Source organism: Apiospora marii (genome assembly GCF_038362585.1).
Source record: "Apiospora marii strain CBS 49790 chromosome Unknown utg000011l_segment0_segment0, whole genome shotgun sequence".
NCBI lineage: Eukaryota > Fungi > Ascomycota > Sordariomycetes > Amphisphaeriales > Apiosporaceae > Apiospora > Apiospora marii.
The window spans coordinates 347,484-370,984 of NW_027117382.1; the positions used below are offsets into that span (position 1 = coordinate 347,484).

Genomic DNA, 23,501 nt, shown 5'->3' on the forward strand with positions numbered 1-23,501 from the left:
GGCACTGCAGCACACATCGGTATGACTGACTCGGGTGCAGCAAGGACGGGTTGCTTTTGCTTACCTGCTCGTGAGTCGCTCACTTCAGCCCCGTAGCCATGCAGCCAATGCACATCGACTTTGTTTTTACTTTTTATTCAGTCAGATGAAAACGATCTCGTGAGGAAACATTTTGCTTTTGTCAGCTCGTTCGGACCACGAGCTACATTACCCCGTAAACGTTGGCGGCGCCCGCCTTGCCCTCCTCCATTGGTTGTAAAGCAGATACCTAATCCGCCAAAGTGCCGCCGCCTCAGCCCAGCCAAGAGCCCCCTCAGAGGATCGCCGCCATGGCGTGTTGGGGTAATACCAAGGGTCCTTTCGGCACTTCTCGTAGATCTGAAAGTACAATTCGGGGGTGGCTTCTGCTGACCACCCGTGGCGGGCTTGTGAACCGGGCCGGGTGCCACTTATACCTACCATTCCCATCCTCATGTGACTTTATGCAAGATCCATCTACTTATCTACGGTAAATCGGATGCCACTATTTTCGAAGCTCACCGAGCCCGAGGGGCATGGGTTCGGACTTAATTCAAGCCCGGTTCGGGTTATGTGCATTGGCTTCTACCCGTGTCTGCATACTTACCTTGACAGCACACCGTCTTAACCTTAAAATCAGACGACACATATGGATTCTCTGGACGGTGAGAAGGTCCCAACCCCTTCTTACCGCTTGACTCGTGGGCCAGGGGCACTCCAATGGGCAGAGCGGGCAATTATCCGGACCCCCCTACAGCACAACAGCTTCGAGCGACTCGATGTTATACTCCACACTGCCCGTGGGCTTGGGTTCCGATTGGCGAGGGCATATCGCAAGGTGGCGGCAGTTGCGGTATCCAGGAAAGTTGATTGTGATCAAAATCAATGTTTGTTCAATAGGTGGGCAGGTCATAGGGATCGTAGGAATATACATAGGTGAATTTCTCTGTCTGATGATCCATATAGTGACGTATCTGAATGCAGAGTATCGACAGAAGCTGGTATAATCAAATCATAGATCATTACTACGTGCCAGGACAATGTAGCCAGGCCAGGCGTTCTACCATAGTCGTCTAAATCGTCTAGTCTTTCTTGCTCTGTCTATTTCCATCAACACGTCTTGCGTCGTCAACATCATTCGGCTCATCCCAGGCCACGACCGTCATGTCCGACTTGACCCGGAACTTCTCCCCGCGCCAACTGACACTCGTCCCCAGGAGCACCGCCCAAGCCCAGATGGGGAAGGCCAGGAACTCGCGGCCGAGCCAGGCGAGGAACCACTCCCCGAACCTTCTCCTCTCGGTGCCGCCCCGCGCGGTGCCGCGGGCAAAGGCGGGCGTGTGCTCGTCGATCTGGACGCCGTGGCCCGCGTGCAACCGCCCAAACACGATGCGGTCGTGGACGATCCAAAAGCTAATGGCGCCCACCCAGCATGCGGCCCAGCTAGGCCACGTCGGCGGGATTCCCAGGTACTGCTGGACCCAAGGCACCGTGGTCAGGCCGTAGGCGATCGAGGTGCAGCAGATCAACGACTGGATGCCCGGCTCGACCAGCGTGGCGGCCAGGACGGTCCACTTGCGGACGCGCAGCCAGCGCTTGCGGCGCGCGACGTAGCCGGCGACGGACATGCCCGCCATCGGCTGGATCGCCAGGTTGCCCCAGGCGAGGCCGTGGTTCTGGAACCCGGGGATCGGGGTCCGCCACAGCAGGTCGCCGATCAGGTGGTCCTCGCAGATGTAGGCCGAGAAGTGGTCGAGCCCGCTAGGCAGGTGCGCGACGGACGCGGGCAGGAGGGGGTTCCGGCTCGAGTCCGTGACCATGTCTAGGTGCGACTTGCGGAACATGTTGCTCTTCCCCAGGGCGCACGGAGCGACACCGACTGTGTTGATGGCGCCGTAAAACTTGGCGTGCTCAGTCGCCATAAACATCTCTTCCAGCCGCCCTCCGCCTTGGGACAGAAGGGATTTCGAAACATCTCGATCGTGCGCCGTACCGGGGTCGCCTGCCAGGAGACGCCGTGTTTCGGGGGTATCGGGCTGTATCGAGGAAACGGTATCTACCACGATGGGCATCTGGTGGGTGAACTTGCATGGCCCGTCGCCTGCGTAGCCGCAAAGCTTGTCGACCATCTGGCCAGCGGTCCCGCTGGCGATCCAGACATTGCAGTCCACTATCCAGATCAGATCGCCCTTGGCTTCCCGGTACGCGCGGCTGAGGTTGCGGATCTTGGGATTCGGACCCAGCTTGTCGGCATGGCCACCGCGGCTGTGGAGGAGCGGATCTTCGTCCTCGATGAAGATTTGTGCGTCGAAGTCGGGGAACTCATCAAGAAGCCGGCGCATCACCGGGTAAGCGGCGTCATCTTTGGAGGACACGCAGAAGTATATGGTGAACTTGTCGCGGGGGTAGTCCTGCCGAAACGTCGAAGCGAGACACTCGTACAGGAAGGGCTCGAGGCCTTTCGCGGGGCGCAGGATGGTTACGTGGGGGACGTCATCTTTGGGCAGGGTCGGGGAAACTGGCTTTTGGGGGACGGCGGCATAGTTTCGCAAGCTAAAGTGACGGGACCAATGTCAGAAAGGGGCGTAATACCAATTGGGGGAGGTTGCATCACGTACATCTTGTAGCTACCAATGGCCTGGACGCCTATGACGAAGACGCCCCAAGCAAGGGAGACATATCCGAGGGCCTCGACAGCAGAGGGCATTGCTGTCGCTGCTGCACACCAATTGCCAAGCCCAAGGTAAAGAGAGAAGAACCGCCTGCTCGGGTAGAGTACCGTGTGATGACGGAAATAACGGGAAAGGTCACTCTCACTTTCGGCCGGTCATACGGAATGTTTTCGGCCACAATCTCCAAACACCGATTTCTCTGTGACGATGCGAAACGGTGGCACACATAACGAGATGGGGTTTCATAATATGCTAGACCGATGTTTCGTTCCATTGATTCTGGCAATCTCGGGGCCGCTGCGACTCCGGCTCCATCAGGTCCGCCCTTTGGCAGAATATTGGGTCTCGGTGTTAGTTGTCAGGGAGTCAGGTTGGTGATTGAGACCTGAAGCGCAAGGCCACAGGCGGGCCCCTCTAGTGAATGCTTAGCACTGTAGCTGACCTAAAACTGCGGGCACACAGAAAAGAGTGTCAGTGTCTTTTTTTTTCTCGAGCTTCCAGAGCTCCCCACCTTCAAGGTACGTGCCCCGCCAAGTGCTCGCTAGCCGAGATTTTCCGAATCGTCCATAAAACCTTGTCCATAAGATTTTTTTTCTCGCGAGTCAATATCAGGCACCATCTTCAGCCTCTTCACACACAAGCAATTCCTCGAGACACAGGATATAGCATCCTAGATGTGCGCCGACCAGATGGCTTAGAGCGTCTTCGATTGAATGGCCTCCCCAATCGTGCAATTTTCTATCGCATCGGGAGGAGTGTCTCATATCTGAGTAAGTTTTCCTCGCTCTCTCTCTCTCTTCTACACTTTTCGACATCTCCGAATGCAAAGGGACCATACCATGCCAATCACGGTGATGACATTTATTTTTATAATTGGAGCTATGAGACGTCAAACTCTCACTATGTGCACAACCAAATGACTACAACGGTATCTGAGTTATTGGCTATGGTCCCCACCATTTATTTGCAGACGATCAGCGAACAGCGTAACCACAACAAGTTGCTAACTATTCGCGCCAAAGATTGGAACACAATGATGTGAAGATCATATCTCAATGAACCAAACTCAAGAATCATTCCCGGCCTTGCCAGTCCCTGCGGCTGGCTTGCCTACCGGTACAGTCCCTGAGTCGAATGCGCCGCAACCTGACAAGGAGGCCAGCCAGGCTGTCGTGCCTCGGGCTCCCAGGCCACCGCCCTTGACGAAGGTCCACGAACTTCCGATTCCTATTCGCACGTTCCCCTTACCCAGCTTCTATCCGAGTAATCCTCTGTCCCTGATCCATGTCGTCTACGCATGGATCACACAGGCCTTGACTGCCCCGCACGAGCCCTCGATCGTTCATGAAGGAATTTGGTCGGCCAAGACGCGAAGTGTGCACATTGTGGATGCTAAAGCCATCCGCGCGCTGTGGGAGCAAGGCTTTTATGGAAAAGGACATCTCAGTCGAAGTGAACCCAATTGGTTGAAACGCGAACAAGCCCGAAGCGGCACCCAGAAACAGCATGTCGCTGAAGAGTATACGCGCCAGCGGCGTGAGGAGCGACAACAGATGAAGTGGGACCGTGCCAGGAAAGAGCAGGAGGCCATCCGCCGTGTTCGCCATCTCGAGTCTCTGGTTGCACCCGTAGGACCGATGGAGCTACTTCGCCTGCCCAATTCCCCGAGTGATCTTGCAGCACTTCTTGCTCCTAGTGACGCTATCGGAGAATCTTCCGAACCCCTTGCCAACGGACAGGCTCCTAGTAAGGATGTTAGTGCATCAACGGCCGGCCCGGATTTGTCTTTGGGTGATCTGCCCAATACGATTGCCGCGTTGCAGGCCAACAGTAGTGCCGCTAGCGCCGAGACTTTGGTAGAGACCCTGGTGAACGGGGACCGTGAGCAACCAAGTACACCCGCTGCAAATGCGTATCCTTCGCCTCCGCCTGACGCGCCCCTCGTCGAGAGCGTCGCTCAAATCAAGAGGCGGAAAAGTGTCAGGTTTTCTCCCAAGGTCGAGTCAACAACTTTTATGAACTCGGATCCACCAAGTCCCAGCCTTGGAATGAGCATGAACGGCCATGGGGTTCCGAAGTCGATGGACGGCATACTCACCAATGGTGCAATTCCCGTCCAGGAGCCATCGACCTTGCCCCTCGGCAATGTTGCGTCCTCGGGCGATGCCCTATCCGAGACTGCGCAGAAGTCATCACTGAGCGCCACATCCAATGAGGATTCTTTGGCAGTCGTGGACAGGGAACGTCTGCAGCTCACACGCGAGGAGGCTTTCTTCCTCGCCTTCGGGCTTGGCGTCCTGAAGGTTCGAGATGAGAAATCTGGCGAAATGCTTTCCACACAGGAACTGTTCAACATCTGCCGAGGCTATTCTTATTTCCCTCCCAGGCAATTGGATCTTCAGCCCGACGATCCGTTCCTGGTTCAGTACGCGGTGTACCACCATTTCCGGTCCCTTGGCTGGGTGGTACGGCCCGGTATCAAGTTTGGCTGCGACTGGCTTCTGTACAACCGCGGCCCAGCATTCTCGCACGCCGAGTTTGCCATCTGCGTGTTCCCGTCTTATTCGGACCCCGACTGGAAGAACCAAGGCCGCCAGGCGCCGGCTCACAATTGGCATTGGCTGCACTCGGTGAACCGTGTCCAGTCAACGGCCGTCAAGACCTTAGTTCTGGTCTACGTCGACATCCCAGTACCCACGACCAGTGAGCCTGACGTCGCGTCTCTTTTGAAACAATACAGGGTTCGGGAGTTCATGTTGAAGAGATGGCCGATCAATCGCCGCCGCGATTGATCGATGTACGAGATACGAGTTATGTTACAATACCATTGCATTGGTCGGCGTTTTGGGAAAACGATGTCATACGATTGGGAAATGAGGTCTGGATAGGGCTATTGCCATTTTGATGATGTTGTATACCAGTTAGAGAGACGGGAAATCCCAACTGATCCTGAATACCATACACATGCTATCTTCATGATGCCTTTCGCAATACTCTCCCCGTACAACTGATCACGCCGTTTGCCCGCCAATTGACAACACCAGACGTAAACGTTGCCAGGTGGCTTGATTGCCCAGTGGTGTTGCCCCCACGATGCAGCCGAGTGCAATATTGCAGTCTCCCTGTAGGCTCTGCTCCCTGTAGGCTCTGCTCCCTGTAGGCTCTGCTCCCTGATACGAGACGACAGGCCCTTGATCCCGGCTCGAAGGGAACCAGGGAGCCCCCGCGGTGAGGTTGCACGGGCGCTTACAACCCGCTGCTAACTAGCGCGCTTCAACTTTGAAAGGTCTTATCGTTTTGCTTACGTGGGATTGATCGTTGGATCGTTGGCTGCCCTTTGCTTTTTGGTCTCCCCCCTTCTTCTTTTTTTCTTGGAATTTCCGGTAATGGTTCAAGGTTGCGCCTTTTCCCCCGCAATCTTATGAGCCGTGCTGAGCTGCTGATCTGCGAAGGAGCCAATTCCCTGTGCATCCCTCCAACTACAAGTCATGACCGCCGCACTCAATGGCGGCCCGAAAGCCAACGGCAATGGTTACGGCAACAATAACGGCGGCCACCACCTCGGCCCGGAGCTCAATGGCCACGGTGAGCTAGCGGCTAGTGAGCAGACGCCGCTACTGGCCAGCGCCTCCATTGCGCCCGCCCAGGACCCGGACGTCGCCGATGCCTTGTGTGCCGAAGAGGACGAGGACGAAGCCAATGGCAGCCGCAATCGCCAAGACAAGCCGCTGCCCCGGGCGCAGATCTTCCTGCTCTGCTACGCGCGCCTGGTCGAGCCCGTCGCCTTCTTCTCCATCTTCCCCTACATCAACCAGATGATCCAGCACGTGTCGCCGGGCATCCGCGACGCCGACGTGGGTTTCTACTCGGGCCTCATCGAGTCCCTCTTCAGCCTGACCCAGATGCTGGTGATGCTGGTCTGGGGCCGCGCCGCCGACCGCCTGGGCCGCAAGCCCGTCCTGGTCGCGAGCCTCGTCGGCGTCTGCTGCGCCACCAGCATCTTCGGCATGGCCACGAGCCTCTGGCAGATGGTCCTGTTCCGCTGCCTGGCCGGCGTCTTCGCGGGGACCATCGTGACGATCCGGACCATGATCAGCGAGCACTCGACCCCTCGCACGCAGGCCCGCAGTTTCAGCTTCTTCGCGTTCGCGGGCAACCTGGGGATTACGGTCGGCCCCTTGCTGGGCGGCGTCCTGGCCGACCCGGCGCAGCAGTACCCGCGCGTGTTCGGCGGGGTCCGGTTCTTCGAAGACTACCCCTACGCGCTGCCCAGCTTCGCGGTGGGCGTGGTGGGGCTGACGGCGGTGCTCACGAGCGCCTTCTTCGTCGAGGAGACGCTCGTCAAGAAGTCCAAGGTGACGGCGCAGGAAGAGGGCGGCCGACAGGAGGAGGCCGAGGAGAAGAGCACGTGGGAGCTGCTCAAGACGCCCGGCGTCGGGGTCGTGCTCTACGTCTTCGCGCACGTCATGCTGCTGGCTTTCGCCTACACGGCCATCATCCCCGTCTTCTGGTTCACGTCGGTTGAGCTGGGCGGGTTCCACTTCACCAAGTTCCAGATCGGCCTCTTCATGGCCCTGACGGGCGTCTCCCAGGCGTTCTGGCTGCTCGTCGTCTTCCCCCCGCTGCAGCACCGGCTGGGCACCAATGGCGTCATGCGCCTGTGCGCCAACCTGTACCCCTTCTTCCTCGGCACCAACGCCCTGCTCAACGCGCTGCGCCGCGCCGGCTTCGACCGCGTCTTCTGGGCCGCGGCACCCTGTTTCCTGGCCGTCGGGCCGGGCGTCTCGATGAGCTTTACCGCGGTGCAGCTCGCGCTCAACGACGTGAGTCCCTCGCCCGCCATGCTGGGGACCCTCAATGCGCTGGCCCTCACGGGGCTGAGCGGTCTGCGCGCGTTTACGCCGGCCTTGTTTACGAGCATCTTCGCCCTCGGGGCTAATACCCAGGTCTTGGGCGGCTACCTCGTCTGGGTCATTCTGGTGATCCTCGCGGCCGGCTTCACCGTCGCGGCGCGCTACCTGCCCGAGGCCAGCGAGAAGGACTTCCCGGCGGCGGCAGCTTCTAGGGCGCAGGCGGGGCGGCAGGGCGAGGCGGAGGTGGAGGATGATAGGAGGTAGTGGGAGGCATATTCAAGCATGTTTATATCATGTTGCATGGTGGGGTGGTCTGCGCAAGGCCGATATCGCTAGAGTTGGGTGGGCCTGGGGGTGCATGATGGGGTGATCTCGGTCTATAGAACACAGCATATATAAGTATGTTTGCCACACTTTCAGCAAAAAACAATCGATACTCAATATGAGCATGTGTTTAATGATTTTTAAGATCATGGGCTGAGGTGATGTGAACTTGTCCCAAACACTTGACCCTGTTATAGCTCGTCTGGGCCACAGTATTTGGCGGATGTTTACAACATAGCCAGGATGAAAATACTGTTTCGCTTGCGTCTTGCTGCTGTTTGTTGCTGCCTGAGTTGAACGGGAACGTAGCCTTACTTTTGGCTTATGGATATAGACCCCGACTGGCCAACTTTGACCATTGCACCAGTAAAGGTGCTGATCCACCTAGTCTTTGGTAGTATAGTGGTCAGTATGCGAGCTTGTCATTTCGGTTCCCACCAGGAACTTGATAGGATTCGCTCGAGACCGGGGTTCAATTCCCCGCCAGAGAGTTACTTATGTGTATCATGTTTTTTTTTTCTTTTTTTATATTGATTTTTTGTTTATCAATTTATAACTCAAACCTGGGGAGCTATAGCTAGTAATGCAACTTGTCAGTTCCATTCGTCTATACTAGATAATAGGCAATAATGTTCACTTATCCGGCAGAGGCATGCATCCGATCAGCGAATACACTCGACGTACTCATGTTTCGGCCCTATGACAGAGAGGGTCGTCTATTTTTGATCTTTTCAATGTTTTCCAAACTACCATTTTAACTGAAGGCAACTCTATAGCAACAAACGAATCACACGCCAGGTTAGACTCAAACGAAAGTCATATAGTCATTTTACATTCTATACGTATCGGGACTCTCCCGCAGCTGCAGTCCCTTCACCTCCACCAGTATTCCCCGTACAAGTTCACTGCCCGCCCGGACAAACCGACCTGCTTCCTCCTACTCTTCCGACTACTACCGCTTCAAATAGTCAAATTAATCAGAGTCGCAGCGGCGGCGAGCACCAGGAAGGTGACGCCGCAGCCCACTCCAGCAGCACCACTGCTGCTCCCCCGTCGCAGACTCTCGCTCAACATGGCGACCCCGTCCCCATCCCTATCGTTCTCCGGGAGCCTAGTCGTATTGACCCGCAAACACAGCACCTGCGGCCCCCCGACCAGCTGCCCCCGGCGGGACGAAGGGACCCGCGCATCCAGCATGAGCACGTGCAGCTGGTTGACCCGCGTCAGGTACTCGTCGCTGTCCCTTCCGCCACCCCCGCCGCCGACCGGCGACGACACGTTGACGTAAAAGTCGTCGCCGCTGCGCCAGGGCTCCGGACGGGTCGCGTTGTTGAGCGGGTTCCGGCCGCTCAGCGGGGTGCCCGCCCACTGCGTGCCCGATGCCTTGTCCCGGCCCAGCGAGTCGCGGCACGCGGGGAGGTCGTGCCACGGGTGGGCGGGGCCCCGGCAGACGTCGTTTTCGACGGTGACGGCGCCGCCTTGGGGCGAGAGGAGGGCGTCGACGCACTCTTGGCCTAGCACGGGGACACAGTCGCCGCTGTTGTCGTTGTTGCCGTCGGTGTCGGTGGTGGCGAAGTTGTTCAGGACGCGGACGGGGACGTCGGCGCTTTCGAGGGCGCTGGTGCAGATGGTCCCGTTGGCGCCGTCGAGAGCGTCGGAGATGTTGCGGTCGTTGTTGTTGTTGGGCCAGGAGAGGTAGTAGGCGGTGCTGACGATATAGGGGTTATTATCGTCGACTCCACCCGATTGGCTGGCGTCGGTGATGGGTCCCTGGCCGGTTTTGACGACTAAACAACAAGAAAAGGGAAACCCTTGGTCAGTATACGTATGCTTCTTGCAAAGGGGGCGGGAGCGCGGCCGGGTCATGCTTACGCCATTTCCACTCCGAGTCCCGCAGCACCGAGTCTTCCGCGAGGGACTGCCAATAGCGCTCGAACGGCTTGAACACCACAGTGCGCTCTGCGGACCCCGTGTCGAGGGTGTCGTGCACCAGCTTTGCATCTTCGGGCTCGCGGTCAAAGAGCCCGTCCACGGAGACGAAGCCGCTGGTGGCGGACAGCCCAACCGCGCCTGTTGCCAGGGAGAGCAGACCGAGTTCGTAGGTCAACCGCATTGTTGTATGCGAGAGATTTGCTGACAGGGAGGGTGTGTACTATGTAGTCTGGACAAAGAGTACAGAGAAGATTGTTGGAGACGATCAAGTGTACTGATTTAGTGATAGAGCTGGTGAGAGGTAGGGTGTATCAGTCAGTCAGTGCAAAGTCGAAGGAGAACAACATTATAAGTGCATGGAGGGCTTCCAGGAAATACCTAGTGATGTAAGCCAAGGCAACATAAGGCAGTTGGCTGTTTGTAGCGAAATATGATCGGCGTGAGTGTGGCACAGCAAGCGCGTACCAACTCACGACCACGGCTTATATCAGGATTTGTGGGAATGGGGGAAAGCGTTTCTACGGTGAACCATCGGAGGAACTGCAACGGAAGGACCCCGCTGCCCAATCGATAATGGAGGCATAGAATGAATGTTTCAAAGAAGTCAGTGGTAATAGTATTGACATTTTTGACCCTCACGAGTTAACCTATCGTCCCCTACACAAGCTCCTGAACCCTTGAACAATGGGAAACAGTCAAGAAATCACCGCCGTCCCACCCCTCCCCTGCACGCCATACCGTCGTAGCACGGCACCTGGCACATGCATCCTGTATCTAGTCCTCGCAGTTGTACGCCACCGAGGTAATGGACTTGCCCTCGAGGTCGACGACGCAGGTCCAGTCGTTGTCGACGAGCCGGCCCTCGGCGGCCATCTCCTCCTTGTACTTCTCCCAGACGGGGGCGCCGGTGCAGGGGCGGCTGCCCGCGTACAGCGAGACCTTGCAGCCGGCGTCCCACATGGAGACCTTCATGGCCTTGGGCTCGTCGAGCGAGATCATGGCGCAGTAGCCCTGGCCCGCCGCGCCGCCGCGCTCCGTGTCGGCCGCGACGGCGGGGCCGCCCTTGCTGCACCGGATCTGCGACGCCCAGAACTCGAGGAGCCAGGCCTGGGTCAGGGGCAGCGCCGAGAGGGCGAGGAGGGCGAGGGATCTCATGGCGAGCATTGTGGTTTGGGTTGGGTGGGTGGTTTTTGGTTGGGATAAGCGTGGAAAGTGTGGTAAGTAGTATTATGTTGATTGGAACTCGAAATCAGATAGTTCGATGAGGATAGTTTTAAGAATATTGGAAGGCGGATAGAGCCGGTGGCTGTTGAATCTCTTTGAATGAAGTGGAAGTGGCTGTGATTTGGCTATGAGACAATATCTATTACTGTCGAGCGGTTGGATGAAAGCCTTTTATAGACTGTTCAAGCACCCCGAGTAGCCAAACTTTCTGTGCCCTGTGGTCTCATTTCTGGTCGACTGTCATCCATGACAAGAATACGGGCCGGATGTTGAATGAACATGATGTATGCCCACCTTGATTCCGCCGTTCCTAGAGACAGAGAGTAGCAGTGTAAAGCCCTCGGATTGAGTTGGTCTGGAGGGGTATAGTGGTACAACCCACTCACACAGTATAGCCGGCTGAGGCATATCGCGTATAATCCTCAGCGAGTATGGCTAAGAAGACTGGACCCCTGCTGTGTGTTGCGGCGTGGTCGAATCTAGTTGCGGCGCACCAAAAACTAGCTGCGGCGTATCAATATCAGAAACGCCTTGAGGTCGTTATTCGCCCTTCATTCCGTGGCCGAAAGTGAATAACCCATTCTTCAGCGGCACAAATGGAGGAACTCGGTCCGGCCATGGACTGCCCCGGTTGAAGGATCCAATATCAAAAGGACCGCGCAGTTGGCATGGCCCCATAAATCCGGCGACGCTAGGCCCTCCACCGTCCCCGTGCCGCACCCCCCACTGACTGTGCCGCACTTGGTGGCTCCATACAAAAGTACCGCCGAGGATACTATGCTGTGCCTCCAGGGCTTGTACAGACAATCGCGCGCTTCAGATCTGTTGCCGCCGTAATGCCAAGATGCCGCGACGGCGGTCAATTGTTCTTTTCGTTGCCTGTGCCTCAAGATTCGACTTCACATTACCTGTGCCCCTTAGTTCAGCCAGTCTTGTCTTCAACCAAAATCTTGCCAATTCAGGAGTAATGTAGATCACCTCGCGATATCCCCAAAAATTGTCCCCCATGACGCCTATTTGCTCTGAGTCCTACGATACTTCGGGCTAATTCGTAGTGACTTTGCCATGTTCGCTCAACGTAGAGGCTTTTACAACGATGTGCCGGAGAAATTATCCACTATCATGGCTCTACTAGCTTTGAAGGCGATGCGTATGGCAAAAGGCCGGAAACAGACAAGCTTCACATCAACAAGACGTTGACTATAAAGGACCTTGGCTTCCTCCTCCCAGTATACTTCTGAACATACCAGATCACAACACAGCCTCAGTCACAGAGCACACCTCCTTGCCCTATTACACCTCTTGTCAACTATACTCTCAAATACTTGCAACCCTTTCCACCTCTGTTCTTCTCTTTGATCCTTACACTACAACATGTATCAAAAGCCCAGTCTCCTGACGCTCGCCACCGGCTGCCTGCTAGCCGGCGGAGCCGCAGCCCAGGAGTTCAAGGACATCAACATGTTCAGCAGCCCCGGCTGCGGCGGCGACCCCAACGACCTCGACACGCTGACGCACGAACTCAGCTTCTCGCCCAGGACGGGCGGGCCGTACGACAACGCCCAGTGGTCCAACTGCTACCAGTCCACCATGAAGCTGGGCGGCTGGCCCCGCACCGACGAGGGCAAGTACGCCATGTACGTCGACACGTCCGACCTGGCCGGCAACTGCATCCTGCACTTCTACGCCACCCACCCCGGGACCGGCTTCGCCTGCCAGAACAAGGTCAAGTCCCTCAGCAAGACCGTGAACACTTGCCCCATGATTCCCCTGGGCGAAGGGTTCGGTTACGCGTAAGTCTCTCCAACATCGAATCACCGGCCCATTGTATCGGCGCTCTTTTACTGACTGCTCTCTCAACGCATAGTATGTGCTGCGGAACCCTTGATGGCTGCATCGATACAGACATCATTTACGACGGTCAAAAGAGACGCGATGTCTTGCCATCCGCACCTAGCGTGCCGGATATGGCGGCAATCAAGCGAGCCCCCTTGCTTTCGCGCGCCTTCAACAGCACCACCACCACCACCACCAACAACAGCACCAGCCCCGTACATACCAGCAACAAGTCGCTAGGCAGCTGCAAGTTCGTCAAGGACGCGGGCTCCGAGATCGTGTTCGGGCGGCAGATGCGCATGTCCGAGGTGCTGCCCTGCCCCGTCGGCCAGACGACCTGCGGCGTCGACTACTCGTACACGGTCGGCACCGAGATCACCGACTCGGTCAACGTGCAGGTGACGGTGGGCGTCGAGTTCTTCGAGATGGTCACGGACGAGGTCTCGGCCGGCTACGAGCACTCCAAGACCCGGCAGCAGTCCTTCACCTCCACCACCCACCTTGGCGCCACCCCGGGCCACCAGGGCTACGTCACCTGGCGGCCCAAGTACATCTGTAAGTGCCATTAAGCTTATAACCCATCCCAGACGTGGTGCCGCACGCAATGAGCGTTTACTAACCCACTTGATTACAGGCGCCAAGGGCCACACCGAGGGCGATTGCTCCCACGAGAAGATTGAGCGTCTGCAGGGCCGTAACTGGTGCATTCCCAAGACTTTGCCGAATGGCCACTTCGATGGCAACTGGGAGGTGGTCGAGATGGACTAAGGTAGAAGAGATTCTAATGGGGGACATGAGGCATGGAACTTCACGAGGGGAAGCCGAATCAGGCCGTCTGCCTTATCAGAAAGGAACTTCTGCCTATGCAAGAATTGTTGCACACCGGAGCCGCGAGTTGGGCGTTGCCCTCGCTGTTCATTCATACTTTCGTTTAGCTAGCATAGCTTTAATATTGGTACACATCGTGACAATTTGAACTCTGATGCGGATAACCGTGTGTTTATTATGACGACTGCCTCTGGTCTCCCTATCTCGCTTTTGACCATTGCCACCGATACGTTGACGACAATCATGTTTCCAGCCATCATGCCATCTTCGTGACCGGTTGACCTACTTGATCTTTCTTTGGCCTCCGGACTCATCACTGTGCTTCGTCCGGCGAAGGACATCGACGTAGTCCGGGCCGTCCAGCCCCAGGGCACGCGAGGCCGCGAGAGGCGCTTTCGATATCCCACAAGCCTCTGGTCTGGCCTGGTAATAATTGGATCAGCTATGCCACACCCTTTCCCACGGCATCTCCGAGACCATCCCTCCTCCTACATCCTTACACCATCTTTCGATGTACGTATCTCTGTCACTAGGGAAACACTTCCTGGGCAGAGGTACGGGGAAAGGCTGCCCGGTGTCGGGGTGTCTGAGAGGCCACTCCTGGACGACGTTCTGCAGTAACGGAACATGGCCGTTGGGGTCCAGGAGTATTCGGAGCGAGACCCATCTGACGAACGCTTTGGAGGTAAGAACGGGTATGCCGGGGCAGGCAAAGACGTCTTCACTGGGGTATAGTATATGCTGTATACCGAGGGCTGCCCAAGTATGTGACACTGATTTCTGTGGTGGTACAGTGAAATAGCCTGGACCGATTCGATTAGACGATTTCGCTTCATGGGGGATGCGTGCGTACGTTCAATCCCTTCCATATCATACAGTTTAGTAAGTTCCTCGTTGAGCATGATACCCATGATCTTTTCTGTTTCGATGCTGGGAGTGTGCATCACCTGGGTCGTGGTTAGTGGAGTTGTAATCACATAATTTCATCTGCTGCTCACAGCGTAATCGAAGTAGTGAATCGAACATGTAGGTTGGGCTCCTATCTGCTCTGAACATGTACCCATAGAAGTCTCGGTTTCTCAAAATGTCTATCTCGGGCTCGAGACTAGCATGTTCGTTGTCCAAGAGTATGGCCGGAGCTGAAGGGGACTCCTCCAGAAGTTGCCAAGTATGCGGTTGGTGTGGTGTCAAGAGTGCTGGGACATCTGCCGAAATCGACTCATGGAAGGGTCGAGGGTCCTTTGCGGGACAGTCCAATGCAATGCCTAAGTCCACCAAGCACCTGGTAAAGGTGGTCATTTGCGATACCAGACGCTGAAACGTCTGGACATCGCTATTTGGGTCGCTCGAACTCGAAGAGTACTCTTCGTCGTCTGTATCAAGTTCTTGTTCGGATTCCTCGGCCGGTCTGGTGATTGATTTGGCCTCCTTGATGAGACTGATCAGGTCACTCCTCAATTCGCCTTCCATTGCTTTGGCGTTCCCTGGGAGTGATGGGAGCAAGTCTAAACATACATGATTAGTATCCTTACTTAACAGCCAGGCTTACTGTTAAAGCAAGACTACTTACCGAACGCAAGGACTTTGGCTATGGCCTTTAGTGGGAGCAGTGTTGCTTTTCGGAGGGCCACAGAGGTTTGCAACATGATGCCGCATGTCCCATCATGTACCATGTGATCTATACCCCATACTATGAGGCTTTGCAGAACACGCCTGAGGCTGCCGAAAGCCTTCTGGTACGGCGAATGGTACTCTTCATGTCTTCTGAGAACGACTTTGATCGACTCGATACACGTGGCGTGTAGCCGTCCCACGATACCAACTTCAGCCGAGATGTTCGGATGCCTTTCGGGCATCTTGTCTGGTTATACGTCTGGCTCGGGGCGGCTGCGTATCCATATGTCTTGATGGATATGTTCGAATGGGAGTCGTTGGAGTAACAAAGTAGCATTGAATATCGGAGTATCTTCTTATCCGCATGCTGATAGTTTGCGATTGGCTGTCGTGTCTCTTACCCCGCCCGTCCCTTCGACCCCAATGAGCAACGACGAGGCTGGCTGTCCCAAGATGAATATGTCTCAGGCTACCAGATTCCTGCCCCGCGCCACGCTAAATCTACGAACAGATCTGCTAACCCAACGAGCTAGCGGGCCATGGCTGAAATCTTTGGAATAGCCGCCGCCGCACTCGGCTTACTACCACTTGCTGTCCAAGTTGTCAAGGGGTTTCGTACGCTACAATGCTTCATCAAGGACGCCCGGGCCTGCACAAAGGGGCTCGAGGTTCTCGACCTGGAACTCCAAACCCAAGGGGTTATCTTCGTCAATGAATGCGAGCTCATACTCGGCCTAGTCTCGTCCAAATCCAACGAGCCGCGTCTGATGACCGGCGACCCAGACCATCCGCTATGGTTTGATGAAAGACTGGAAAATAGCATCAAACATCGCATGGCTCGGAGCTACGAACAATGCGTCAAGATCATGGCGGCAATCCACGAGAGTCAAAAAGAGCTGGCAACAGGTCTGGAATTCTTCGACCTTGTACGAAAGGAGAGAAATAAGGTATGACATCCCATAGTGCACCGCAGTCGTATTTAGTGAGGCTGCAGACTTTGACGTGTAAATCTTTAGGGCGAATCTCTGAGAAAGGCATTTCGAAGACTCCGGAAATCACTCATGATCAGCCTTGATATGAATCGATATGAACGGAAGCTAGATCGGATCAGGCGACATAATATCAGCATTTACTTCATACGAACTCAGGTCGAGAACTTTCAGAACATTCAGCCTTCGGAGACGCGACACCAAATCTCCGGGGAGGGCTCGTTGCCATCATGGATACCCGAGATCCACGACATGTCGAAAGAAGCACATGCGGCACTAACATTGGCATTCTCTTGTCAATTTGACGAGCATTTTGACCACTTTGCAGCCCTGAAGTCCGATATCAGCCATCAATATGGCGGCGGCGTACGGTTGGATATGGGTATATCATCTTGTCTCAATAGATCGTAAGTGTTAGGCCAAGTAAGCGACGCTCGACCACAAACTGACGCTGGAACAAATGCAGCTACGAGCAACGGAATCTTCTACAATTTTCACTCGAACCATGCCCTCCGTATGATGTTTTGCAACCGCTGCCACCAAGCAGAAACAATCGACTGCAAATTCCCGGCGAACCAATGAGAAACCGGAAAAGCGAGTGGCCGACCACCCAGGAGCCCCAGGTCGCTAGTCTCTCAGAAATCAAGAATGCGTGTGCATACCTTGAGACCTGTCTTGGCAAGGAAACCCAAGCCAACACAAACTATACCCCTTTGGCGTATTTACACAAGGCCACGTCATGTCAACACTCCTTCCATGTGATGACAGGCAGAAAGAAGAAATCCAGATACTCGGGAACTTTGAAAAACATGCTGCTGGGGACCGAGAAGGGGAGCGTTACTGATCAGCTCCAACTCGCCATCAAAGTGACGATTGCCGTGCTCCAGTTCCACTCAACTCCCTGGCTACGGGAGAGCTGGGATACGTCCGACATCCTATTGGGCACTCCTGACTATGCTCATTGTGCCAGCCATGCTGAGCTATTTCTACGCTCTTGCTTCTTCAACCAGACGACAGACGACGACGACGACAATGATGCAGACTTACCGATGGCGCCGGGGATGAAACATAGCCTTCGAGACTACGGCATTGACAACTTGACACTCTTCAGCTTGGGAGTGGCCTTATTGGAGATCGAGCGATGGGCACCTCTCTCTCATATTCGCCAGGGTAAGCGAATTTCGGGGTTTATTCCTTCCTGATTCAGTGTTTATTCCACGTTATCCCAATATCTCACGAGGGAAGAGAAACCGTTTATTCGAAAAATTCGCATTATTCCCTCTTAAGACATCATGTTCCCTCCAAAAAGAGTAAATGCTAACGCCGAGAGTCGATAGGCGACGACCTCGACGATGTGGCCACGGCGATGAGAGCGGCATAACAGAGGACTATGCTCGGAAAGCATTACAGTGAGATGATTCGGAGATGCCTGAACTGCCATTTCGGGTATGGCCATGACTTGAGCAGCGTCGAGCTCCAAAGCGCGGTTTACAGCAACGTAGTCTGTCCCTTGCAGGAGCTCGTCGAGAAGCTAGACGGAACGTAGATGATCATGGACAGCATTCCATGGTACAACCTGGTCAAAAGGCAACGGGCCATAGAGAAGAAGACAGACATCGTAAAAAGGTATTTTCCTACGAGAGCACGGTAGTACAACAAGCAAGAGTGGGTCAAATTATGCTGGTTATATTCAGGCAGTCCACTGAAGACCATGACTTAGCACCCATTAAGTGAAAGCCGTGGTGCGCAACCGCAAGAATCTAGGTGGATCTCTTCGCATTCCGGCGGACGGTGTCAGGCATGTAAATCCGCCTGGGCATCCAGTCGGGGAATGTGGAGAACAAAGGAAACCCAAATCGCTTCGCACGGACACAGGCCGAATGCGAACGACCGGGGCAACGGTGGAGAAGGTGTAGGTGTGACCCGAGCGCGCGGGCGACCAACTCGGGCGCCACGGCACGGAGCATAGCGCAATTCCAACTTAACCACGATCTGACCCAGCAACCGTTAGTTTCCCGGTGGCTGAATAGCAACAAACATGTGATACGTCAGAAACCATGGCCATGATCGCACGAGGAAACCGGTCGGCAGTTGTTTTGGGCATTGGATGAATGGGTGTGAGTCGAGAGTGGAGCATGGTTTGATAGTATTCAGGAAAATATATAAGATCCGGCATCACTCCTCTGATAGACGGTTGACTCTTGTCCCATCACCCGCAAGCAAGAAATCTGTATTATAACGGCCTCTCGCTCTTCATATTCATTACTTATATCACTGTTTTGAAGACCATGTTGGTCAACGAGGTGCTGGACTACTTTATAGGCGATAGACTGGAAGCTTGCAAGCTGAAGTCGTTCGAAAAGCCACATTATTACTCACTGGGCCGCATCCAGCAGTTCGAAGATACGCTGACCCATCTCCTGTTTCAGTTGGGGTATACTGTCGAGACTACTGCGGACTATGATTACGAAAGGTTGCTTAGAAGGAGCGGAACACATAACGAGATAAAGTCGGCACTCACCCAACTGGTCGATGTTTTTGTCAAGTCTTTCGATGCCCTGGAGAGCCCCCGGGACTATAAAGTTCCCGCGAAGTCTCTTCCAAACCTCCTAGAAAGCTTTGAGGCCTACGGCGAGACCTTGATCAAGAAGCCCAGGTATCCAGCAAGTTTGAAGCTCAAGGGACAGGAATGTAGCGGTTCATTGGCGTTGTCATCCTTCAAGGATGAAGAGAGAATCAAATATCAGTGGCAGGACGTTGACGCTACTTCGTTCACCTGGGGACCACTCAACTTCAAGCAGAGATGCGGAGCCATTGTCATGCGCAAGGGAGAAAGTCCCGGGGACGTGAAGATATTATTTCTGGAGAAATCCCGACTGGAGGGTGTCTACCAGCTCCCCAAGGGGCGCAGATTTCTCTACCAGAATCCACAGGAGTCTGCAATGCATGAGGCTCAAGTCTGGACCGGCGCCGTGGAAGCTGGCGACGAAAGTACAGATGAAGAAACAAGCACTACAGGAGTTCTTGCTCCACGTCCCTTGAAGAACTTATTCGACATCAAGCCAAAGGATATCTTGTTTCCTACCAGATTTGATATCCGCAAGAATGGCCGGGATCTCATCGAAGATGGGGGCGGAAACAAAAGCCGACGAATGAGGAATCGGTACAATGGCCGCGGCCTCGGAAAGGGCAAGCTGGAGAAGACAGGTGCCACCTTGATCCCTAATCATGACATGATCTGCCGGACTTTCTTTACAGAGCCCAGTAACGGCGTCGCAAGCTTCATGGACTGGTATGCGGCTTACGCGCAGAAGGGCCCCACGGAAGAATTCGACGATGTCTTTGAGCTGCCTGATCGAAAAGACGAGAGACACAAAGTCACAGGCCGTTGGTTGACCCCGGTGCAAGTCTATCCGAACGACCAAATTGCGCTGCACGAGAAGCAAGCAGTTTGGTTCGCTGTCAAGTATTATAACGACAGCCCCGAAGATATGAGGCTTACGCAGTGAGCGGGTATTTTGTCCCAAGGATGCTCTATATTTTATAACTTCTTTTCCCACCAGCTCGCTCGTTCTCTATTAGCAAGGCTCTTGGCTACATTCTTTCATGGTTTGATTGATTTCTTATATTCGAAAATATGCTCAGTGCATAGTTTAGTTATGAAAATGAAGTTAAGAACCAGGGCAAATGCCTTCTGTGCTTTGTGAGTGAAGCGAAATGGTTGGTCCTAATACCACTCTGGATACGGAAACTCGACGTTTTTTTAATTATTTTCTTTTTATTAATGGTACTACGACAGCCACTGTGCTGGTTCTGAAGTATGAATAGGAGCCTTTCGTGCAATACAGTTGTTGTAGTCCGATTTATGAGATCGGGGAGCGTAAAGGTAGGATCGTGGGCCCAGCCTTTTGCATGTCAACTTCTTGTTATAACAAGCACCCGTTGATTAGGTATATGGTACCTGCAAGAACCTAGCATCAGGCGCTGCGGGTGACCTGCTGTAGTCTTGAATCAGCTTGCATGTAGTCAGATAAATCTACGTATGAACTGATGTATCTCCCGCGAACTAAAGGAGGGGATGCGCTGCAAGTATATCGAAGAATCTCCCTCGGGGGTCCCAGCAACCTCGATAATCCGCCTTGAGAGGTGCTCTATGTCAGGTATGTTCTTGGCTATGCCCAGGTACCTTGAGTGGCTTTCCGGGATTTTGTCCAAGGCCCGGCCCCAGAGATGTCGCCAGGTTTCCATTGCCTGTAGCAACCTGCTCGACTGCTGGGGCAGACACACGGCGACATGCAGATTGAAGATGATCGGTTGCAGTGCTATGTAGGTCTGATGTCAGCCACTATCGGTTTAACAGAGTGGGCGAGAGAGCGGATGCTTTGTTACGTACCGCACATGATGATATGTAGATGGAATAGGGATAAGTTATCCCACTCGCTGTTTTCCCGAGCGTCACTGTCGAGAAACCTCGGCATGAGTACCTTCAAGGATTGCGAAATTTCGTGCCTTGTTGGCGAGGTCCTCAACAACTCAAAAGCCTTCTCCGAATCGGCATCCCAAACAGCTGGGTCGCACGGCAGGTCTCCCGCCATTTCCATCATAGAGAATATCGGGGGATTGTTGCATGACAAGGTACCCAAACAGTCAACGCAAAACGTCCAAGAGACGAGCCGAATGACTTGCTCGCGCTGTATAAAGAGTTTCCAGTCTTCATCCCCGGAAGCATCGTGCCGGCATCCAACGAGCTCTAGTCTCCTCAAGGCCGATACGAGCGCCGGTAGGCGTTCTGTCATGGCGACGCGTTGCATGACATGGTCATTCGCCAGCAGTGTATCCAAGCCGTACATGAGAAGAGCAGCCTGACAACACTGGATGGCCTCTGCGAGATTGATATCTGAAGTGGACGACATACTGTCGAGAGACACTCGGAGCTGATGAAAAACATAGGAATCTGCTAGATGATACAGGCTCCGGGCTTCGATGATGTGCTCGGGGCCGTAGCCCGGACGATATGAATAGGTAGCACCAGTGAGGGCGACGACCATCAGCAAAGAGAGAGGTGTTTCCTCGAGAGCAAACTTAGGCCAGTGGATGATTGGGTAACGATAATGTCGTTTGCGACAGAATATCATGGCAAAGCTTTGCACATTGGCGACACTGAAGAAGCGCCGAAAGGAGCTGGGATTGAACGAAACCCCGGTGGAGCAATGACCAGCGCTGGCATGGGCAGTAACTTCCAGTTCCAAAAGATCGAGTCTGGCCGCCAGTCGGTCCTCTTGAGATGGAAGGGTCTGGGAAAGGAGGGCACCAAGGAGGTCCTGCTCGTCGGTATCGTATAGCCCACCAAGCTCCAAGGATCCGATGCCAGTTTGGCCGTCATCGAATGGCATCAGCATCATTGGGTCGATGTAACCAATTGTTGTGTCGCTCGGCGGTTGAGTGTTTGGCGCTGCGGGAGCTACGCATGTCGGGCCAAGGAGAACACCATCAGGCTCTTCACCCACGGCCTTTTCGGTAATGAAATCCTGCCTCTCGTCTGTATAATTGAGTAGAAATGACAAGGGAACGCGGTTGTGGCTGCCATGGTTTAGTGAACCGGGCGGCTCTTGATGTGCCGTAGGCTGCCGATGAGTGGCGTCGGTGCAGTAGCGACTGAAGGTACACTCCAGCTTTCGAGAGCTGCAACGCTCGCAGGGATGCGTAGCATTACAGTGCACTTTGATTCGCGAGCACTGGTCGCAGGACTTGGTCTTTCGACCACGCTTCCTGATGCGCAATGCGCGGTTCCCTCTCTTCGGACAGGATGTGGCGTGCCGCCTGGCACCGTCGACGCGGGAGAAGATAGCCGAGCAGAAGGGGCACTCTCGGCTGCTGCGCAAGCGCTGGGCGCCCTCGTCAGCCAGGGGCAGCTGGCAAACCGAGCAAGACGTCATGCTCTATGGGTCGGCATTACCCAACTGTATTGGTAGTCGTAAGGCAATTAGAGATGGTCACTGCAGAACGTTCTGCATGGCGTGCTGCGCTGCGCATCGGATGAAACGGGGGGCATGCAGAGGGAGGAGTGTTTTTCCCGAGGCCAGAATTGGGGCGCTACCCTGGCGCATTTGGGGTCAGTCTGACGGTGTCGCTAGCGTACAGTCCCCAAGATAAGCTTTTACTGTGCCTGTGATGCGCTTTGTCAGCTATAAAACACAGTGCATACTCCGACCTCAATAGATTGGGTCACTAGTATTCCGGGGGTCTCCATGTTTCGATAAGTGGATCTCCAATGTGTGAATTTCCCGACAGCAGCAAAGCCATATGTCCTCCCGTGGCAGCTGCCGTCACTCAGTTTTCTTGGGGACATGTAACACTACCCATCTCATGTATTTATTCTTATCGCAATAAGAAAATCAAAGATGAGGATCGCGAGAGTCTCAAGTCGTAAGCTCTTCTGAGTCGAGAACCAGCCACGCTGCGTTTGACTAACACGCCAGAAGCAATCTGCCGCTCGCTTGCGTGCAACGTACCCCTATACCACCCAAGCCGAATAATAACAGGACCCTTCTCGAGGAAAATCTCCAACACCACACGACTTCAGCAACAGGAGCTGCCCAAACGCACGGGACCCAGTCCCCCACGCTCAACTACAGCACTCTCAACAGAGGCGAAACCCACCAGCGTCATCGACTACGCATTGTGAGGATATTCTCATCCCCAATCATCCAACTCAAGTACTCAGAGAGAACTCCCGAGCTGACCATCACCAAGAACCACGCTGGACCAGCTCCTAGCCTGGGCGCGCAACGGCTCCATGTGGCCGCTGACCTTCGCCCTGGCCTGCTGCGGCATCGAGATGATGCACGCCTCGATGCCGCGGTACGACCAGGACCGGCTGGGCCTCATCTTCCGGGCGTCGCCGCGGCAGGCCGACGTCCTGATCGTGGCGGGCACCGTGACCAACAAGATGGCGTCGGCGGTGCGGCAGTGCTACGACCAGATGCCCGACCCCAAGTGGGTCGTCAGCATGGGCACCTGCGCCAACGGCGGCGGCTACTACCACTACAGCTACAGCGTCGTGCGCGGCGTCGACCGCATCCTGCCCGTGGATATCTACGTGCCTGGCTGCCCCCCGACGGCGGAGGCGCTGCTGTATGGCATCTTTCAGCTGCAGCGCAAGATTCGGAAGACTAAGACGACGCGGATGTGGTATCGGAAGTAGAGACAGC

The 23,501-nt window shown here is 54.9% G+C and overlaps 12 protein-coding genes across 12 annotated transcripts; 7 read left to right on the forward strand and 5 right to left on the reverse strand.

Moving 5' to 3' along the window:
• Positions 1 to 1,100: 1,100 nt before the first annotated feature.
• Positions 1,101 to 2,725, reverse strand: PG985_013162 (ceramide glucosyltransferase; the record flags this gene model as incomplete). Its single annotated transcript, XM_066832928.1, has 2 exons — positions 1,101 to 2,571; positions 2,637 to 2,725. 2 exons carry the CDS (start codon positions 2,723 to 2,725, stop codon positions 1,101 to 1,103), a joined length of 1,560 nt encoding a protein of 519 aa, XP_066677668.1.
• Positions 2,726 to 3,745: 1,020 nt separating this feature from the next.
• Positions 3,746 to 5,482, forward strand: PG985_013163 (uncharacterized protein; the record flags this gene model as incomplete). The annotated part of the gene is made up of 1 exon (XM_066832929.1): positions 3,746 to 5,482. One exon carries the CDS (start codon positions 3,746 to 3,748, stop codon positions 5,480 to 5,482), a length of 1,737 nt encoding a protein of 578 aa, XP_066677669.1.
• Positions 5,483 to 6,178: 696 nt separating this feature from the next.
• PG985_013164 (uncharacterized protein) lies at positions 6,179 to 7,807 on the forward strand (the record flags this gene model as incomplete). Its single annotated transcript, XM_066832930.1, has 1 exon — positions 6,179 to 7,807. The coding sequence occupies one exon, from the start codon at positions 6,179 to 6,181 to the stop codon at positions 7,805 to 7,807; it is 1,629 nt and encodes a 542-aa protein (XP_066677670.1).
• A 1,020-nt stretch (positions 7,808 to 8,827) lies between these two features.
• On the reverse strand, positions 8,828 to 9,980 carry PG985_013165 (uncharacterized protein; the record flags this gene model as incomplete). The annotated part of the gene is made up of 2 exons (XM_066832931.1): positions 8,828 to 9,678; positions 9,740 to 9,980. The coding sequence occupies 2 exons, from the start codon at positions 9,978 to 9,980 to the stop codon at positions 8,828 to 8,830; spliced, it is 1,092 nt and encodes a 363-aa protein (XP_066677671.1).
• A 593-nt stretch (positions 9,981 to 10,573) lies between these two features.
• PG985_013166 (uncharacterized protein) lies at positions 10,574 to 10,963 on the reverse strand (the record flags this gene model as incomplete). The annotated part of the gene is made up of 1 exon (XM_066832932.1): positions 10,574 to 10,963. One exon carries the CDS (start codon positions 10,961 to 10,963, stop codon positions 10,574 to 10,576), a length of 390 nt encoding a protein of 129 aa, XP_066677672.1.
• Positions 10,964 to 12,397: 1,434 nt separating this feature from the next.
• Positions 12,398 to 12,820, forward strand: PG985_013167 (uncharacterized protein; the record flags this gene model as incomplete). Its single annotated transcript, XM_066832933.1, has 1 exon — positions 12,398 to 12,820. The coding sequence occupies one exon, from the start codon at positions 12,398 to 12,400 to the stop codon at positions 12,818 to 12,820; it is 423 nt and encodes a 140-aa protein (XP_066677673.1).
• Positions 12,821 to 12,990: 170 nt separating this feature from the next.
• On the forward strand, positions 12,991 to 13,627 carry PG985_013168 (uncharacterized protein; the record flags this gene model as incomplete). Its single annotated transcript, XM_066832934.1, has 2 exons — positions 12,991 to 13,414; positions 13,494 to 13,627. 2 exons carry the CDS (start codon positions 12,991 to 12,993, stop codon positions 13,625 to 13,627), a joined length of 558 nt encoding a protein of 185 aa, XP_066677674.1.
• Positions 13,628 to 13,969: 342 nt separating this feature from the next.
• On the reverse strand, positions 13,970 to 15,333 carry PG985_013169 (uncharacterized protein; the record flags this gene model as incomplete). Its single annotated transcript, XM_066832935.1, has 6 exons — positions 13,970 to 14,110; positions 14,180 to 14,490; positions 14,541 to 14,634; positions 14,686 to 14,735; positions 14,794 to 15,192; positions 15,258 to 15,333. The coding sequence occupies 6 exons, from the start codon at positions 15,331 to 15,333 to the stop codon at positions 13,970 to 13,972; spliced, it is 1,071 nt and encodes a 356-aa protein (XP_066677675.1).
• Positions 15,334 to 15,351: 18 nt separating this feature from the next.
• PG985_013170 (uncharacterized protein) lies at positions 15,352 to 17,362 on the forward strand (the record flags this gene model as incomplete). Its single annotated transcript, XM_066832936.1, has 5 exons — positions 15,352 to 15,423; positions 15,835 to 16,248; positions 16,450 to 16,697; positions 16,757 to 17,215; positions 17,332 to 17,362. 5 exons carry the CDS (start codon positions 15,352 to 15,354, stop codon positions 17,360 to 17,362), a joined length of 1,224 nt encoding a protein of 407 aa, XP_066677676.1.
• Positions 17,363 to 18,578: 1,216 nt separating this feature from the next.
• PG985_013171 (uncharacterized protein) lies at positions 18,579 to 19,799 on the forward strand (the record flags this gene model as incomplete). Its single annotated transcript, XM_066832937.1, has 1 exon — positions 18,579 to 19,799. The coding sequence occupies one exon, from the start codon at positions 18,579 to 18,581 to the stop codon at positions 19,797 to 19,799; it is 1,221 nt and encodes a 406-aa protein (XP_066677677.1).
• A 517-nt stretch (positions 19,800 to 20,316) lies between these two features.
• PG985_013172 (uncharacterized protein) lies at positions 20,317 to 22,226 on the reverse strand (the record flags this gene model as incomplete). The annotated part of the gene is made up of 2 exons (XM_066832938.1): positions 20,317 to 20,612; positions 20,684 to 22,226. The coding sequence occupies 2 exons, from the start codon at positions 22,224 to 22,226 to the stop codon at positions 20,317 to 20,319; spliced, it is 1,839 nt and encodes a 612-aa protein (XP_066677678.1).
• Positions 22,227 to 22,691: 465 nt separating this feature from the next.
• PG985_013173 (NADH-quinone oxidoreductase) lies at positions 22,692 to 23,494 on the forward strand (the record flags this gene model as incomplete). The annotated part of the gene is made up of 3 exons (XM_066832939.1): positions 22,692 to 22,716; positions 22,833 to 22,971; positions 23,044 to 23,494. The coding sequence occupies 3 exons, from the start codon at positions 22,692 to 22,694 to the stop codon at positions 23,492 to 23,494; spliced, it is 615 nt and encodes a 204-aa protein (XP_066677679.1).
• Between the last annotated feature and the right edge of the window lie 7 nt (positions 23,495 to 23,501).